The sequence below is a fragment of the Gordionus sp. m RMFG-2023 genome, chromosome 2, assembly GCF_954871325.1.
Source record: "Gordionus sp. m RMFG-2023 chromosome 2, tfGorSpeb1-WG-v2, whole genome shotgun sequence".
NCBI lineage: Eukaryota > Metazoa > Nematomorpha > Gordioida > Chordodea > Parachordodidae > Gordionus > Gordionus sp. m RMFG-2023.
Genome location: NC_088776.1, coordinates 8,428,648 through 8,446,036, shown reverse-complemented (window position 1 = coordinate 8,446,036; position 17,389 = coordinate 8,428,648). Strand labels below are relative to the sequence as shown.

The 17,389-nt window shown below is 27.0% G+C and overlaps 1 protein-coding gene across 3 annotated transcripts; it reads left to right on the top strand.

Annotated features, from left to right (window-relative positions):
• The first annotated feature begins 9,742 nt into the window (after positions 1-9,742).
• Positions 9,743-16,248, top strand: LOC135923482 (N-sulphoglucosamine sulphohydrolase-like). Of its 3 annotated transcripts, none has more exons than XM_065458256.1 (8): positions 9,743-9,880; positions 9,918-10,050; positions 10,103-10,236; positions 10,536-10,692; positions 12,539-12,843; positions 14,190-14,805; positions 15,212-15,316; positions 15,682-16,248. In XM_065458256.1, the coding sequence occupies exons 1-8, from the start codon at positions 9,814-9,816 to the stop codon at positions 15,977-15,979; spliced, it is 1,815 nt and encodes a 604-aa protein (XP_065314328.1). In that variant the 5' UTR covers positions 9,743-9,813; the 3' UTR covers positions 15,980-16,248. The 3 variants fall into 3 exon arrangements, with proteins under 3 accessions (XP_065314328.1, XP_065314330.1, XP_065314329.1); XM_065458258.1 differs by having other exon boundaries at positions 9,864-9,880; positions 9,960-10,046; positions 15,682-16,247; XM_065458257.1 differs by lacking the exon at positions 9,743-9,880 and having other exon boundaries at positions 9,927-10,046; positions 15,682-16,247.
• Positions 16,249-17,389: the final 1,141 nt, after the last annotated feature.

The following is a 17,389-nucleotide window of genomic DNA, read 5'->3' as shown; positions in this document are numbered from 1 at the left end:
ACATCTTCTTTGAAGATTATTTTTGATTGAAGAGATATTTTTAATGAAAATTTTATTTAAAATATTTCTTGGTTTAGAGGAAAACACCTTATTTCGGATTTCACCTGTGATACCCAGTTCTCCTATATCCCAGACATTGATCCGATTATATTAGGTCCTTATGCCCCTTAGGCTATCATTTTTTTAAGATTTTAGATTAAAAAAACCGCATATTAATGGGGATCGTAGATCCTCTTTTAAAATATCACAATCAGCCAAAATTGACCCCCACCCCCGCCTTATATGTTTTTTTAAATATTTTCTTTATGAATATAATATGTTTTTTAAAATATTTGTTTTAAATAATTTACATGCATATTTTAATATTGTTTTATAAAATATAATTTTCAATATAAAAAAATCTTTTGTTAGTTAATCTTATGTAATTTTCATTCACAAAAAATCTTTCAAGGCGAAATCAAAATTTTTAAAATTTGATGTTTTATCGACTCTGAAAGATCTGAGTTGATTTCAAAAATAATTTTCTGCCCGTTTTTATAGCACAAATCACATAATATTTGAAATATATCATGTTTTATCTTAATATTTTATATAATGATTCAGGTAAAAAATAAATGATTAAAATATTGTTATTCTAAGTATTTCATTTAAACTTATAAATTTCTATATCTACGACAATCATAATGCTATACCTCAACGTCTAAACATCAAATCCCAACCATTTAAAGCTAAAAGTAGCCTTAAACATGGGTGCATAAACATGGGTGCATCTTCTCACCTATATTGTTTAATGTAACGTTTTAAATAATTCTTTCAAACAGGAATATGTCTTTAATCTCTATTTTGACCATCATCACGAAAATAATAGGCATAATTCGCTGAAATTTTTAGGTTATTTATGCGGACGAAAAATGTATTCCAGGCTAATTCATAAATTAAAATAAGAAATATGCTGGCATTATTTATAAGTAAATTTTACGAATATGGAATAAAAGTGAACTACTATAAAACCAAATTAATTATCTTGAATGCATCCATCTAATATAAGTTTCTCCTTTGATGATAAAGTCATAGAAACAACAGACTTTAAATACCTGAAAACCAAAACCTCACTATGCATAACCAAGTTAAATACAAAATCGAGAACAAACAAAGCTAGGCTCTGATACCCTCAATCAATAAATAAAACTTTACAATCTCTAATCGTCTACATCGTCACATATGGACTAGAAACATAGCAAGCCAACAAAAGTAATATTAAACTGCCCTACCTTTACATTTTTAAGAAGGATAAACCCATATAACACCACCAATTAATTCAATTGTGTGGAACAGATGCATTACCAATCAAGCGACTCATTCATTTGAGAAGAGTAAGATTGCTTTGGCATAGCTTAAGGTACACTCAAAATAATATGATATTCACATCCTTTAAATAGTTCCTAGATCACAGGAGACGGAAAATTTCCCAAATACTTTTGGGTATCAAAATGCTTAAAGGATATGAACTTGATAAATCTGCCATAAGATGTTCATGGTGCTCAGTGGGAACAAAAAACACTTAAAAACATCTATAACATATTTTCAGAAATGTACCAAATTGGAATGGAAGATTGACTTCTCTTTTCTCAGAATATAAAAGCCAATTATAATAATGATGATAAATAATATAAAGTGAGAACCAATTATAATATGATAATGGTAATATACTAATGAATTGGAAGAAATAAATGACAATGAATAATGATGATGATAAGAATGACAACGTGGAACAATACTAATCATGTAATATCGATTTTGTAAAGCATTGAATGATAATAATTCATTGGATCCGGATCACTGGAACTATGATAAACGGCGTCAACATACAAAACCTTTCATTCTCTATGCACGATATCGACATACCACTAAAAATTAATATATAAGAAAAATAACATAATATACAAAACGGATTTCCAGATACATTTTTATATACTATTACATGATATTTCAGCAAATATTACTATTCTGCCTGCAACGGAACTAATAAATCCATTATTATATACTCTTTATTTTTATACTATTCTAGCAAGCTACATCTTACATCCCACTATATATAATAAAACTAGCGGACATCATGTATAGGATATAAATATTAGTGAATATACAGATGCATGTTTCAACTTTTTCGTAGGTGATGAAATTGTATTTCATGCAATTTCTAACGTGAATGAATGGATTTATATGTAACTATTTAATTATTAAATTTTTGTTTTATTAAATCAAATTATTATTTTTTAAAATAATCAATTTTTTAAATAATCAATTTTTTAAATAATTTATCATCAGGCCTTTGTCGTTTCGGAGTATTATTTATCATTATACCAAAACGTAATAACTTTCAACTGGAGCTGATAATATTTAAAGAAAATTCCTTAATAGAATAATAATAATTAAGTGTTTCTAACGATTTATACAAAATTTACCCCTGTAGCTCTATGTTATTTGATTGTTTCGCTAAAAGAAAAATAATCCCCCTTTTCTTGGCTATCTGTCAAGTCTAATGGTGGTGTAGTTTGATTATGTAGTACTAAATAAATTTAAGACTACTTCTAATAATATATTTTAAGGGTATTTTTTTTTTATCATTTGCCTCAATTCAATTCATAAAGTATGGATGCAATAATAATGCCAAAAATACTTCTTTATATTCAACATAGAAAAAAAAATCCACAAATCTATTTCCAATACCATCTTGGACAACTTATAATAAAGGTAGGCAGTATCGAAAACTTGAATTTTCAAGTTTGCTTAAGTTCCTCTGAACCAAATATTGTATGAGAAATATTTCCCTATAAAAAATTTACTCTCCCATTGTATAACGTTTCAGGGGATTTCTACCGGGTTTAAAATTTTATAGTACTTTTCGCTACAATATAAGTAATATCTATTAGTGATCTAAAATCCCGGTCCGACCAGTACTCGCCTCGTAAAAGTAATTTAGGGTTCGAGTTGGGCCGGGCCTAATATTTTATAAAAAAATTCAGGCATCGGGTCTTTAAATTTTCAAGTATGATATCACTGGTAGAATAAATTGATATTTTTAAAAATTCTTGTAAGAAACAAAACGCCAATATTTTTTATATGAAAGGTCATTTGTCAAGTTTCGAGGCTTACTTAATATTATTTTGGCTAAAGTCTTAATCGGGTAGTTTTTTTAAAAAATCGACCCAAATCGAGCCTTTAACAGAACTAATCTATTCAACCAAAAATTGGCTGAAGGATCGGCCATGGAATCCAAGATAGAGTAGAGGAGCATAAAGAAACAACAATTTACGATGTTAGCTGCATAAAATGCTCTGCTCAATTTCACTGTAATATATAAAAATGTGTCTTCCATCACAACATATAAACCAACCCCATTAAATAGGCTCATAATCAACACGATTGGAGATACATTTGAAAAATTAGTTTAAGACGCTTCTCAGTAGGAATCATATTTTTCGTCAATTAATAATATTGTTTTGATTTTTCAAAATTTGTCTTCACAGTTAATCAAATCATTCAGGTTGGGAAGGTTTGCGGGAAATATCCACAACTTATTGTGTAATCAAATTTTTGAATTGATTTTGTATAAAAATTAAAATTAATGGTAAATTACAAATTTTTCTTTTATTTAACAAAATAATTGTTAAAATTTGCCTTTATAAAAAAAATCTTAATTTCCTTTAATTATTTTTAGGCGTTTTCTATTAAATTCCAATTTAAAATAGGAAATTTAATTATTGAGATAAAAGATGATATTTGTATCGCTTTCCAAAAAATATAATCTTATATAGGAAGATAATCAATGAGAGATTAAATCAAATATATATTTATTATATTATGTCCATAATAAACAAGATGCTGAAGATCTTCTATATAATAATTTTAAAAAAACTATCAATGAATCTGAGTTATTTCAAATAATTTTCTACGCGTTTTTGTAACGCATAACGGTGTAAGCTGAAAGTAAATATCCGGGAATTTGCTCAGGAAAATTATTTTTTTTCCCTGGAAATATTTCATTTAGTTTTAATAAATATATGGCTATTTCTTATTTTTCTTTCCATACTATATCCTTCAACTACCTTTATGTCTCTACATAGGTTAGGAAAATTATTTAAGCCTAAATATACACTCAGTAATGGCAAATCTAGTTGAATATCGGTCCAAGGAAGGTTTTTAAAAATGTCGTGCGATTTGTAAAGGTGTTGGAAATATTTTGTTGTAAATAGAAGTTTGTAGAAATCAAACATTCTGCAGGACCCTCAGAAAGAATATGGTCTGCTTTTGTAAAAATACAATCAAGGATATGAAATCGACTACACCATGAAAGAGTGAGAAAATTGGTTTAAATCTGTTATAATCAACATCTACATGATAAATATTTTCGGAATACAATAAAATGAGAGCAAACCAATGAAGGGATATATATCTTTTAGTGTATGTATTCCTTCAGGGAATAATTCTTAAACCATTTTATATTATATTACTATTTTAATAATATAAATTTATTTCTATTTAGACTTCTATTGTTTATAAATTGTGTTATATATATTATATATAAATGAAATATAATGTTCATCTTATTTTTTTTTGTTTTCTCATTTTCCCATCTATTTTCCAATTTCGCTATTTTTCCGGGGAGTTAATCGTATGATTAATAGGTTAATTCTTAGATATTTTTATATAAAAATAGGAAACGATTAATAAAGTTAATTATTCAATTTGATGTGAGAATAAAATTTGTTTTTTAAATTTATTAAAAGTTAAAAATGGATTATTAAATTAGAAGAAATAATTTGTTTTTAACTTTTAAAATGGGATAATAAAATAAATAATAAATAAAAACATAAGAAATAGATTTAAAAACAAATAATTTCCAATACTTTCGAATAGTCTCGTATTTTACATATAATTTCGAATATTTTTAATTTTATATATTTTTCTAATAATATCGAAAAATACAAATAATTTTGAATATTTTTCAAATTTTTAAATAATATCAAATACTATTAAATAATTTTGAATAAAGTACAAATAGTCTATTTCCAAATACCGAATCAAATTATATTTAGAGCAAATATTGTTTATTAGATTAATGGAATATTTAACGAATATAAATATACTATAATTAAATTTGAAAATTTAAATCTAATACAAATAATAGTTAAAATAAATTATTCGTAGATTTTTAAAAACTATTAACTTTATCCAAAAAAATATTACGCAAGCCTTAAGATTTTGCTGATGGATGGCACAATGCTTTGAACATCTATTAACGAAATCGCGTGGCTCATGCAATATTTTTCTGGCTTAAATATTGAATTAATCATTTTTAAAAATCAGCACAAATCGAGCCATTTAATTACGCTATTCGAAAATTATGAAATTAAATATCTGAATTTACTCATGAGTATTTCTTTGTGGCATTAATTTTACTTTATTTTCCACACCTTTTTAAAAATTTAATAATTCTAATATTTTTTCTCACTTTAGTAAACATTTTTAAGATGTTATTACACTAATCAATTAGTACTTTTATAGGCAAAAAGAAAAGGCTTTTTTTTATAACGATAAACCTAATACTTCAATACAGAACTGCATTAAACATTTTATGAAATATACTTTGAGACAAATGCTTATTGTATTGAATATATTATCTAAAAGACCGAATAAATATAAAAACCCCCTAAATAAATGGTTAATTATTTTTGTCATTATGGATATGAGTATTATATATGTCACCATAAACGAATTAATACAAACTTTATTTTATAATATGTCATTAATTTTATCCATATATAAATAACTTCACAAATAAATAATTAATAAAATAAATAAAAAACAACTAATCATATTAACAATTAGTCAAGTTAATTTATCATTTTATTATATTTAAATCATTTGACTATCTTTTCCATTCTATTGCATCAATTCTCTTATAAATTGTTTTCTTATCCTTTTTGCATAGCGGATTTCTAATTTTTGCGAACTAGTGCTTTCGTTTTCTACTGTATGTTGTTTCGCACTATCGATCCCCATATCGTTCAAATATTTCTTTTACCCATTCTTTCTGAAAAGTAGCTGGAGCTACCCTAAACGGAAGTCGCGTGAAACGATACACTCCACTTGGCGTGTTGATCACTAATAACTTTTTCGAGAATCCCTGAAAAAAACCCCCAGGAAAAAAACCCGAAAAAAACCCTGAATTTTTTTTTCGAATTTACTTAAGATCTAATAATATCGGTATATTTTTATTTGGATAATAAGGTATAAGACTAGTATTTTAAGAAAAAATATTATAAATACATAATTTAATAATAAATTTTTTTAGGCCCCAATTCATTACTTAAAGATTATTCATATACCCTCTATAAAAAAATGCTGATGTTCAAATTGGTACTGGGAAAAAAAAATATCCCAGTAAAATTGTATTACTTATTTTAGTAAAAATTATTTGCTATAGTTATAAATACAATATCCATCCTTAGTTACTATATTAATTAGACAAAATTTGACAAAATTTAATAAGATCTGTTTATATTATTGATAAATCATTATTATGTATATACAAATTTAATAATTTAGAATAATAGCTATATGGGTTGACATAGAATAATGATGGAAATCTCCCTCATAAAATCTGGATGGCTTCGCACACCATCACGGTATTCCTCTCAAAGTTTCTTTAGCCGATTCTGGGTATTGTAATTGCGATTTTGTTTTCGGTGTCCAACTACTTACACGCCATCGTTCAAGTTTGGTTTCATCGGCAGCCACCTCGCATTTTATTTTTTTAAATCAATACCCAGATTGATGGGTGTTTATTCCCAACCAGATTAGAAAAACGATGATTCCAACCTTCGCATTGATTAAACATGCGTTCTTCGTCGGATAGAGTGCTCTCATTCACGTTCCAAGTTTCTGGAGGAAATCGAGACCCAATTCGACGTGTCTGGGATTGAGAATGGCTTCTTGTGACCTCCCTTGATACTCCATCGATGTCATTTTTATCAAAATATTCAAGAATATTCTTACTATTGCTCGGAGTAACCGATCTAAGGAATGCCATTGCATTGCACATATCACATAAAGGAACAAATGCTAAGCCGTCCATCATGCCACAAAAGAGGCTTAGGGCTTTATCGGTTCTATATTAGCTTTCCAGACCTAGCTTTTGAATGTTTCTATAGATACTTTGACACAAATTGTAAAAGCATCCTCTGATTATGATGTGGTCCCCTAATTGAAAAAATAAATATAAATAATTTAACATATTAATAATCATACCAATGACAGTTTTAACCGCGCTCATAGCAGACCTTTCGAAATCCATGTATATATATATATATATAATGGATCAAGAAATAAATCCCGTTCTTGACATTATTACTTCGAATATTTTTTCGTAAGTATTTTGTGTTTTTTTTTGGAGTTTAATAGCTGTTAAAGATTGTGGCATTCGTTTATAAAATTATTTATCAATATTAATCAGAGACCTGCAGGCCCGGTCTTAAGCCCGGCCCGGGCCGTATTTTAAATTTTTAAAATATACCCGGGCCGGGCCTAAAAATTTTTTTTTTAACATATCCGGGCCGGGCCTTAAATTTTTTTTTAAAAATATATCCGGGCCTGGTATAAGATTGTTAAACCCGGGCCGGGCCTTAATATTTTTTATAAAAATTATTACATTATGAGCTAATGGTTATAAGATTATATTATATTATAGGTGTGATTAATATAATATTGGGTGATGGTTAACAATACCTAACACCCACAGATCGATCTAATTATTAATTTCCTGCAAATTTATCGCAAAGGATGCGTGCAACCCCCTTTTTTTTCCCCGCCAATTACAAACATCAAGGTAAATTAATATTTTTATATAAAATTATAATATTTTTAATAGATATAACACTTTTTCCTATATTATACCCTAAATAATTATTTATAGTAATTTTAATTTCTTTTATCTTCATTAATTTAACTGAAATATAATTTTAAAAAATATAAGAGCACTTTATAAATTCTAATTTATTATTAAAGCCAAATTTCAAAAATTTTTGCCTAAAAAACTTGAAACAATTAGAGTAATATAAGAGTAGGAATAATTTGAAATTATAAATGAAAGATCTATATTTTTATTAGAATAATATCAGCTAACCCTGACACACTTTTAGGTGTGTATCTATCTTTAAAAATAAAATAAAGAATCTACTGAAGATTTGATATAAGGAAGAATTTAGATCCAATATAATTAGAATAATATCAGCTAACCCTGACACACTTTTAGGTATGTATCTATCTTTTAAAATAAAATAAAGAATCTACTGAAGATTTGATATAAGGAAGAATTTAGATCCCAAATAATATAAATGTAGGAAAAATTTGAAATTATAAGTGAAGTATCATATTTTTATTAGAATAATATCAGCTAACCCTGACACACTTTTAGGTATGTATCTATCTTTAAAAATAAAATAAAGAATCTACTGAAGATTTGATATAAGGAAGAATTTAGATCCCAAATAATATAAATGTAGGAAAAATTTGTAATTATAAGTGAAGTATCATATTTTTATTAGAATAATATCAGCTAACCCTGACACACTTTTAGGTATGTATCTATCTTTAAAAATAAAATAAAGAATCTACTGAAGATTTGATATAAGGAAGAATTTAGATCCCAAATAATATAAATGTAGGGAAAATTTGAAATTATAAGTGAAGTATCATATTTTTATTAGAAAAATAAAGAGTTTTTTTCCGGGTTTTTTTCCTATTTACCCTTTTTCGACTCCTCATTTACATGTAAAATCTATTTATGATCTATCAATTATATTTTAAAAATATAAATAAAATATTTATTATGTAAATCAAATTTATCCAAAACTAAAATGATTTAAATAAATAAAATAGAATATGGAAGAGTAGTCCATAAATTTATAATATGTGTAGAACAGATTTAATATATAGAAATTATAACACCCATAATAAATATTATATTTCATAAATATATTTCCGTTGGATGGCGTAATATATTAGAAATTTAGTTTTAAATTAATAATATGAATTATAGGTAATTCTTTGCTCTGGCTTAATTTGTTTGGTACAAACTTATATAAACATATAATGAAAAATATTTTAAGCTTCCATCATAGATTTTTGAGTTATGATGGCAATTCTCAGTTTAGTCAATTTTTTTTAGATTTTTGGGATTTTAAAAATATTTTATTTCCTTGACCCATTTTGTATAAACTAACTTGTATAAACATAAAATGAAAAAAAATTTCCGTCATTATTTTTTGAGTTATAATGTCAATTCTCAGTTTAGTCAATTTATTTAAATTTTTGGGTTTTTAAAAATATCTCATTTATTTGATTCATTTTGTGTAAACTAACTTATATAAACATATAATAAAAAAATTTTTAAGTTTCCGTCATTATTTTTCTCAGTTTATCAATTCGATTTTACGCCATCTAACGGAAATATATTAGTGATTTGTAAAATATATTATGGGTATTTTAGTTTCTATGTAATATAAAATCATTCCTTCTATTTAATAAAAACATTTTAATAATTTTTGTAAAATAAAATTGATAGGCTATAAAATAAAAATAAATTTTAACTGTCAATTCTCAGTTTACCTGTCTATTCTCAGTTTTTACCTGTCAATTCTCAGTTTAGTTATATCGGCATAATATGTTTGCTTTAAATAAAAATATCTTTTTTGAAAAATATAGCATAATTTTTAGAAATATTTTTAATTGGCAAAAAAAAGAATCAAAATGATAGCCTTTATTATTTTGTTATTTGTGAATAATGTAGCTGCTCGTAACATGTTGTTATTAATAGGTATATATTTTTGTAAATTTTCTTCATGAGATTTTAGCTGATGATGCTGGATTTGAATCAATGATATTTGATAATAAAGTGAGCAAAATGTTAAATCTGGAAAAGTTTGCTTCAAGAGGAGTTATATTTAATAATTCGTTTACTAGTGTTTCGAGTTGCAGTCCAAGTAGGTTATATTTGATTTTTAGATTTATATAAATTACAATATATATAATGGATAAGGGCAAGTGTTTTGAGTGGTTTACCACAACACGAGAATGGGATGTATGGGCTTCATCATAGTTTCCACCATTTCAACTGCTTTGATTATATCAATAGTTTACCATTACTGTTAGCTAAGCAAAAGATTTTTACAGGTTCCATTTTTATTATACTGCTTTTTTAAAAAATAATGATGAATTATTAGTAAAATTGTTTATATTTTTGAAGGATACCTACTACATCTACCCTTTTTTATTTTTTAAAAAATATTTTGCTTTTTAATCTATGTAAACAAATCACATGAATTTATTATGCATGCACTATTACAAACAATCAGTTTATATTACGTCAAATCTTCCATTAGCCATTAATTAAAAAAAACCATTCCTTTTTTTTAATTAAGAAAATTAAAATATATATTATAAAACAAGTTTATTATTATATGAATCAAAAGGTATAATTGGAAAGAAACATGTGGGGCCCAATCACCTGTTCAAATTTGATTTTGAAAAGACTGAGCAGCAATACTCCATAATGCAGATTGGTAGGAATATAACATTTATCAAATTAAAAATTCGTGAATATTTTAGAACCTTCAGCCTTTATAAAAAGTAATGATTACTATTTTTTAAAGAATAATCACAATCACTATAGCTCACAAAACGGCAGAGGATATTTGCCCCCAATGGGGTAAATAGCATTTGATGATATTTGCCCCCAATGGGGTAAATAGCATTTGATGATATTTGCCCCCAATGGGGTAAATAGCATTTGATGATATTTGCCCCCAATGGGGTAAATAGCATTTGATGATATTTGCCCCAGACGGGGTAAATAGTATATATAATTTATATAATCAAAATATGAAATATTTAAGGTGCTTCCCAAACAAAGAATGTTGTCTCCAGTTAAAAAACAAATTGTTGAGCAGGCTATCACTTTTAAAGCCAATAAGGTCAAAATCCAAGAATATTATAATAAATTCTTGTCAGATGTTTACTTTGTGGGACATTCACAATATTTCTGAAAAGTTAAACAAGCCTTCAAATAATATATTACTTGATGTAGTAAATCAACTCAGGGAAGATAATGGTGCTGTGGTTGAAATACTTGAAAAAGATAATGAATTAATGGGCATATACTTTCAAGATGCTAGTTTACACAAAAATATGTTTCCCCTCTGACAAGCCTTAAAGCTACAATCTGAGATTGGCCTTGATTAACTATCAAAAGTAAAATAAAAAGAGGCATACCTAGATTGTTTAATTTGTAAGTGGCATCAATGAATATCACCTCAGGATAATATTTAAGATAATGTAGCATGCTAGCTTCTTGAAAGTATATGCCCATTAATTCATTATCTTTTTCAAGTATTTCAACCACAGCACCATTATCTTCCCTGAGTTGATTTACTACATCAAGTAATATATTATTTGAAGGCTTGTTTAACTTTTCAGAAATATTGTGAATGTCCCACAAAGTAAACATCTGACAAGAATTTATTATATATTCTTGGATTTTGACCTTATTGGCTTTAAAAGTGATAGCCTGCTCAACAATTTGTTTTTTAACTGGAGACAACCTTCTTTGTTTGGGAAGCATCTTAAATATTTTCATATCTTGATTATATAAATTATATGTTAGTTAAAATTTAAATATATATTTCTAACCTAGATCATGGTTTTTATGATCTTTTACAAATGTGACTATATCTAAAGAATATTCATTAAGTATATCACACTGAAGAAAGACTGAGAACATAAAATACATTCTTTGTGAAGACTAGATGAAGTTCTTATACCTCTAGACTGGAATTTTTTTTTCTCCATATTTACATAAATAATAAACTTGGCTATAATTTAGCAATAAAATCACTGCTATAAGTATCTTTTAATAAATCTGATTTATGTATAACCATGTTAAAAAATTTTTGTATAACTATGTTAAAAAAAATTTCTTTTTCATATATAGATATAGCAACGTTTAAATCGTGTATAGAATTGAATTTCACATTAAGACTTAGTGTCATTGTCTAAAAATAATTGTTTAAAAATATACAAGATTAAATTAAAACATTATTTTACTTGTTAAATGGTCAAAATGGCTACGATTTAAATTAATGAATTTTTGGCGCGTACGGGGCAAATATCCTTTTCGTCACCAAACACCCATTTCAAGCTACTTTATATTAATGACCATAATAACCTATTTTGCCTAGGTTATTTTAAAAATTAATTGCAATGTAAATAAGAAAAGGTAATAGCAATTTTTAAAAAAACTTTAATTCTCTAGAATATTGTTACTATAAAGGACCTTTTGAACCTAAATGTTTTAAAAAAAAGAATAGTTTTAGTGTGTGAGCTATGATCATGATGGGTTTAAAATCATTACTATTGTTAATCAATATAAAAATATTTTCATTTTTAAATTACATTTTTTATACTCAATTTTCTACAGGCAAAATAATCTTACCGATGTCCAGGCACAATTTTTTCTTGTAGTTTCCTTTCATGATCCACACAGGTGTTCAAAACAAGATCGCCTTAAATATGGTTCTTTTTGTGAAAGATTTGGGGATGGTAGCAAAATCAAATCCAGCAAAATTAGTCAAGAGCAAGATCATTTAAACATTATACCAGATTGGCAGCCAATTATATATACTGAATGGAATATTACAGATATACCTTACTATTTACCCCAAACTAAAGTCAGTAAGGCTGAGTTAGCAGCTCAATATACTGCTATTAGTCGATTAGATCAGGGTAAAAATTCAAAATAATAATCAGATGGATGAATATTTTCACATTAAATTAAAACTTTATAGTTTTTAGAACTATTATACTACTAATGTTGTTTAATTAAAGCCCTACCAATTCATTTTTTTGGACTGAACTTAGCCAAAAATTTGATTTTTAGTAAGCCCAGTCTGACCTAAAGTTTATGGTTATTTTATATCAAATACCAATAAAAAACAAGATTTTCGGACCACCCTTAACAAATAAAACTATGTGATAATTATATTGTGTGTGAGTTTTATATAAATCAAAATTTTAGCTCAAATTTATTACAAAGTTACGAGCTATGCTACTTTTTCTTTTATTGTTTTTAAAGATTATTAAGAGAAATATTTAATTTAAAAAAATCAAATTTCTTAACTAAAGAATAAATAATTTTTTTTTTTACTAAAATATAAAATTAATTTTTTTTTGTTATTAATATTTATGGCTAGTACCAAACCTTTTTTCAAAATTCAAACAAAAAAAATTCTTATTTTTTACAAAATTTGGCGGCCCCTAAAATTGTATAATATTGGCGGCTCAGGGCGGCTGCCCCGCTCGTCCCCCTTCTCCACGTCTCCGCTATCACTAGGCCCTATACAAAAATACCAACCTAATAGTGCATTATTCATATGCTATATCAAATAATTTACATTCCTATTCTTACGAATGATAGAATTCTAGTTGTATTTCGAATAATTTGCTTTTTTTTAAAAAAAAAATAATTGTAAAATAATTCATACTAAATTATATTGATAAAATAAATTTCCTTTATTGCACCTCCAATTTTGAGCAGAAGAAAAAATTATTATGTTAGTCTGTTCATAAAGAACAGGTGATCAAAATTATTAACAAATTTAAAATATTGAAGCCAATTTTTTAAGGCAGAGAAATTTTCATATTGTTTCTTATTTATGAGACATGCGATTTTTTGAACAGCAAATTTTCTAACTAAGAAAAGTCTGTCACAAGCAGTTGATTGATATATACCTTCTTAATCAAAATCACCTGTCAGTTTGATAGGTTAAAAGTAAAAATAAATAAAATATACTTCGCAAATATAATTTTGCTAAAATATTTTCCCTCGTAATCTTCTCACTAGTGTTGTTAAGCGACCCGATCAAGACTTTAGCCATATTATGTAAGCCTGTTTGAACCAGTATTTGTAAAATCTCGGGGCTTGCATGATATTATTTTGGCTAAAATTTTAATCGGACCGGACTGTTTTTAAAAATCGATCCATCGGGTTATTTAACAACTTTACTCTTTACTTAAGTTACAATCATTATTCTTAATGGGTTTTCTCTATTTTTTTCGCATATGTCGTTTAGGTATTGGTTTAGCCATAAAAGAGATTCAAAATTATTGCCAAAGTTTAGACTCCTCTAATCCCGATAGTTTGACATCTAGCCAAACTCTGGTCATTTATATATCCGATAACGGCCCACCATTTCCTTCCGGTAGAACTAATCTATACCAACCAGGTATGAAGGTTCCTTTTATAATGGCTGTTTACGAATCCAAACATTTTTCAAATATTTTAAACACTTCCGAAAATGAGCCCCTCAAATTTAATACTACTCATCGTGATCTCAATTATTACGTCGATGTCCCAGTAACAACTTCTTTTGATGTTATGCCCACTGTTCTAGCTTGGTTTGAATCCAATTATACTTTACTTAATTCGACTTTGCGTTTGAGAGGTCGTTCTTTGTTAAACCACCTCAGGTTAAACACAGATATAGATAATACGGTTATCAAAAGGGATGAGCCTATATTTGTGTATGGCAGTCAAAGCTTGCACGAAATAACAGGATATTACCCCATGAGATGTATAATAGACCTGGACCAGGGTTACAAGCTGATACACAACTTGAATTATCGGTCATCGTTTCCTATCGACACCGATTTTTATACTTCTCTCATGTTCCAAGAACTTTTGAATCGGTATTATTTATTAATGTGACTTTTTTTTAAGATGATTATATGTTATTATATAATGAAGAATAATATTAATTATACCGTTAATTTTATAACAATCTGTAGATAACGCTAATGGTGTCACCCCCCCCCCCCCCAGAATCAATGACGCTGATATTCCCTTGATGACTTAAATTATAAAATGGATACTATGTATGTTGACTAAGAGGGCATCACTCAAAGAAGTGATTTTTTCGTATCCCCCCCCCTAAGTTAGAGGGCCCTTGACAGTTATATTTGTTTTCATTCATTAAATAACATCTAAAGTTTTGCTTCCACTTATATTATGTGGCTCAAAGATTCTTAAGAGTTCAAAATAATTCCCAAAATCTTGATTTTATATTATGCACTTTTATTCCATATCTCTCCAAAGTACTCTTCACAATCAATCGCTAGACTGGTACAAAGGGTCTCTGAAAACTTACTATTATCGGGACGAATGGGAATTATTTAATCTTCAAATGGATCCCCAAGAAAGGTTTGATCAATTAGTTTTTATACAAATAACTTATAATAATAATTTTTTGTTAAGAAATCACGTTTTTTTGGCAAAACCTTGAAATTAGCCATTCAAATGGTTTTTTTATTAAAATAGATATCCAAACCTTTTTGCCACCTATGAGCAAAATCTCAGGCTTTTGTATTATGATTTGGCTAAAATATTATATTAGCCAATTAGCCGTTTTTAAAAATCGAGCCATTTAATACGACTAGTAGGTTTATATATAGATATATATGTGGTAAATTAGTAAAAAAAATAATATTTAATTAGACGTAATAAAACAACCTTACAATTTTAAACATATTAACATCACATGGCGTTATAAATTAATATTCATTTAGGCACAATTTAATGCGCTCGTTGCCTGCTCACAAAGAATTTCTGGCTTCGCCCAACTACAATGCCGAAGATATCGTTTACAATTCGGTCGAAAAAATTGATGTCTTAAATGAACCAGGAATTTTATCTGGCGACAATGATCCCGAATTACAGGACGCGCCCAAAATATTTTCTAAGCTCAAGGCCGAATTATTTGAGTGGCAGGCTTTTACGAAAGATCCTTGGCTTTGTGCTCCTAGCGGTGTTTTATTGGTGGATAAAACTCAGAAATTTGGGGCCTGCGCGCCCCTTTATAATTAAAATACAATGCACTTTAAAAAATAAATATGTATTAGAAAGTTTGAAATTCCATTATTTATCATAGTGGCCTTATTTGTAAAAGACCTAGTCTTAATTATCGAATTTTGAATCCCATTAAATATTCATTGAGGTGTCTTTTTTTTACTCATTTAAATTTTTTTACATGCATTAGTTTATGTTGGATTGATATATGCGTTTAGATTAGGTTTTAATCAAATTTTATCCTTTTTATATTAATAACTAGTCAAACCTGACAGGTCATGTGCACAAATTGACGAATATAAATTATAATAAATCAGGTTATAAAGGCAAATTTCTTGAGTTGAAGCCATAATCGATTTATTTAACGATATATGTTGATTGAAAGAATGATGTAACAACAAAATTTATTACAATGTAATTTAAGACCAGAAATTATTTTCTCTCTTATCCGATAAATTAATTTCAAAATCGGATTTTTTTGACAATATTTTATAAGTTTCAAAAATGTAGTTTATAAAAGTTTTTCGAGATTAATTTAACAGATAACAGAAATTGGTACATTGTTAAAAAAATTCTCAAATGCAATAGGATACATACAAAATTTTTAATTCATTTTAATGGATATATTTTACAATATTATATGATTCATTATTTTTCATTAATAATGAATCAAATTTTTTCAATTCCTCACAAAGGTGGTATATATTTCATGTCTTTATTGCTTTTTTGTATCAATTTGGTTTTCATATAATGAAATGAACTTATATTCCGGGGTATCCGTGTTATAAAATCTTATATATATAATGATTTAGCTGCTCTAAATGAAATATTTTTTTCTTCTTCAGATCGATTTACCTAGAGACTGTCATTTTTACATCTATGGCAATTAAAACCTTTTTAAATTAAATGGGTTCAATTGCTTCCATAAGGTTCATTTTTCTATGAAAATACATATTCAAATGTGAATAAAATGGGTGCTGTTGTTATTGATATTAATTTCTCCTTCAAAAACACTGGAGGCCATATTTTTATTTAAAAATTGATGTTTTAGGATTAAAATAAATGTGATTAATATGTAGGGTTTCGAACCTTTAAGTATAGGGGTTCCTTTCAGTTTTTAGTATACAATTTTCTGATTTTGTTCTATTTCGGTTTTTTTGAAGAAGTTCATATCGGTTCGGTTTCTAATTTATAACGGTTCTTTTCGGTTCGTTCAGGTTTTTATAAATTTGACTTTTAAAAAAAATTATGAGAAATATCTTTTTAATTTATAATTATTTAATTTAACCATCAAGATCATTCTCATCTAATTAACTAATAATTTGCTTAATCTCTTTTAAATTGAGTATGCAAAGTAAAAACAATAAGCTTGGTATTGATTAATATGAAGATAATGGCGATTTAATTGTAAAAAAAATTTAATTTGAA

What these genes read in the sequence shown, in the direction of transcription:
- LOC135923482 (XM_065458256.1), top strand. Translation starts at nt 9,814, where the DNA reads ATGATAGCCTTTATTATTTTGTTATTTGTGAATAATGTAGCTGCTCGT. An exon ending in TCGAGTTGCAGTCCAAGTAG is followed by an intron (nt 10,051 to 10,102) that starts GTTATATTTGAT and finishes ATAATGGATAAG; the next exon opens with GGCAAGTGTTTTGAGTGGTT. An exon ending in TATTAGTCGATTAGATCAGG is followed by an intron (nt 12,844 to 14,189) that starts GTAAAAATTCAA and finishes TATGTCGTTTAG; the next exon opens with GTATTGGTTTAGCCATAAAA.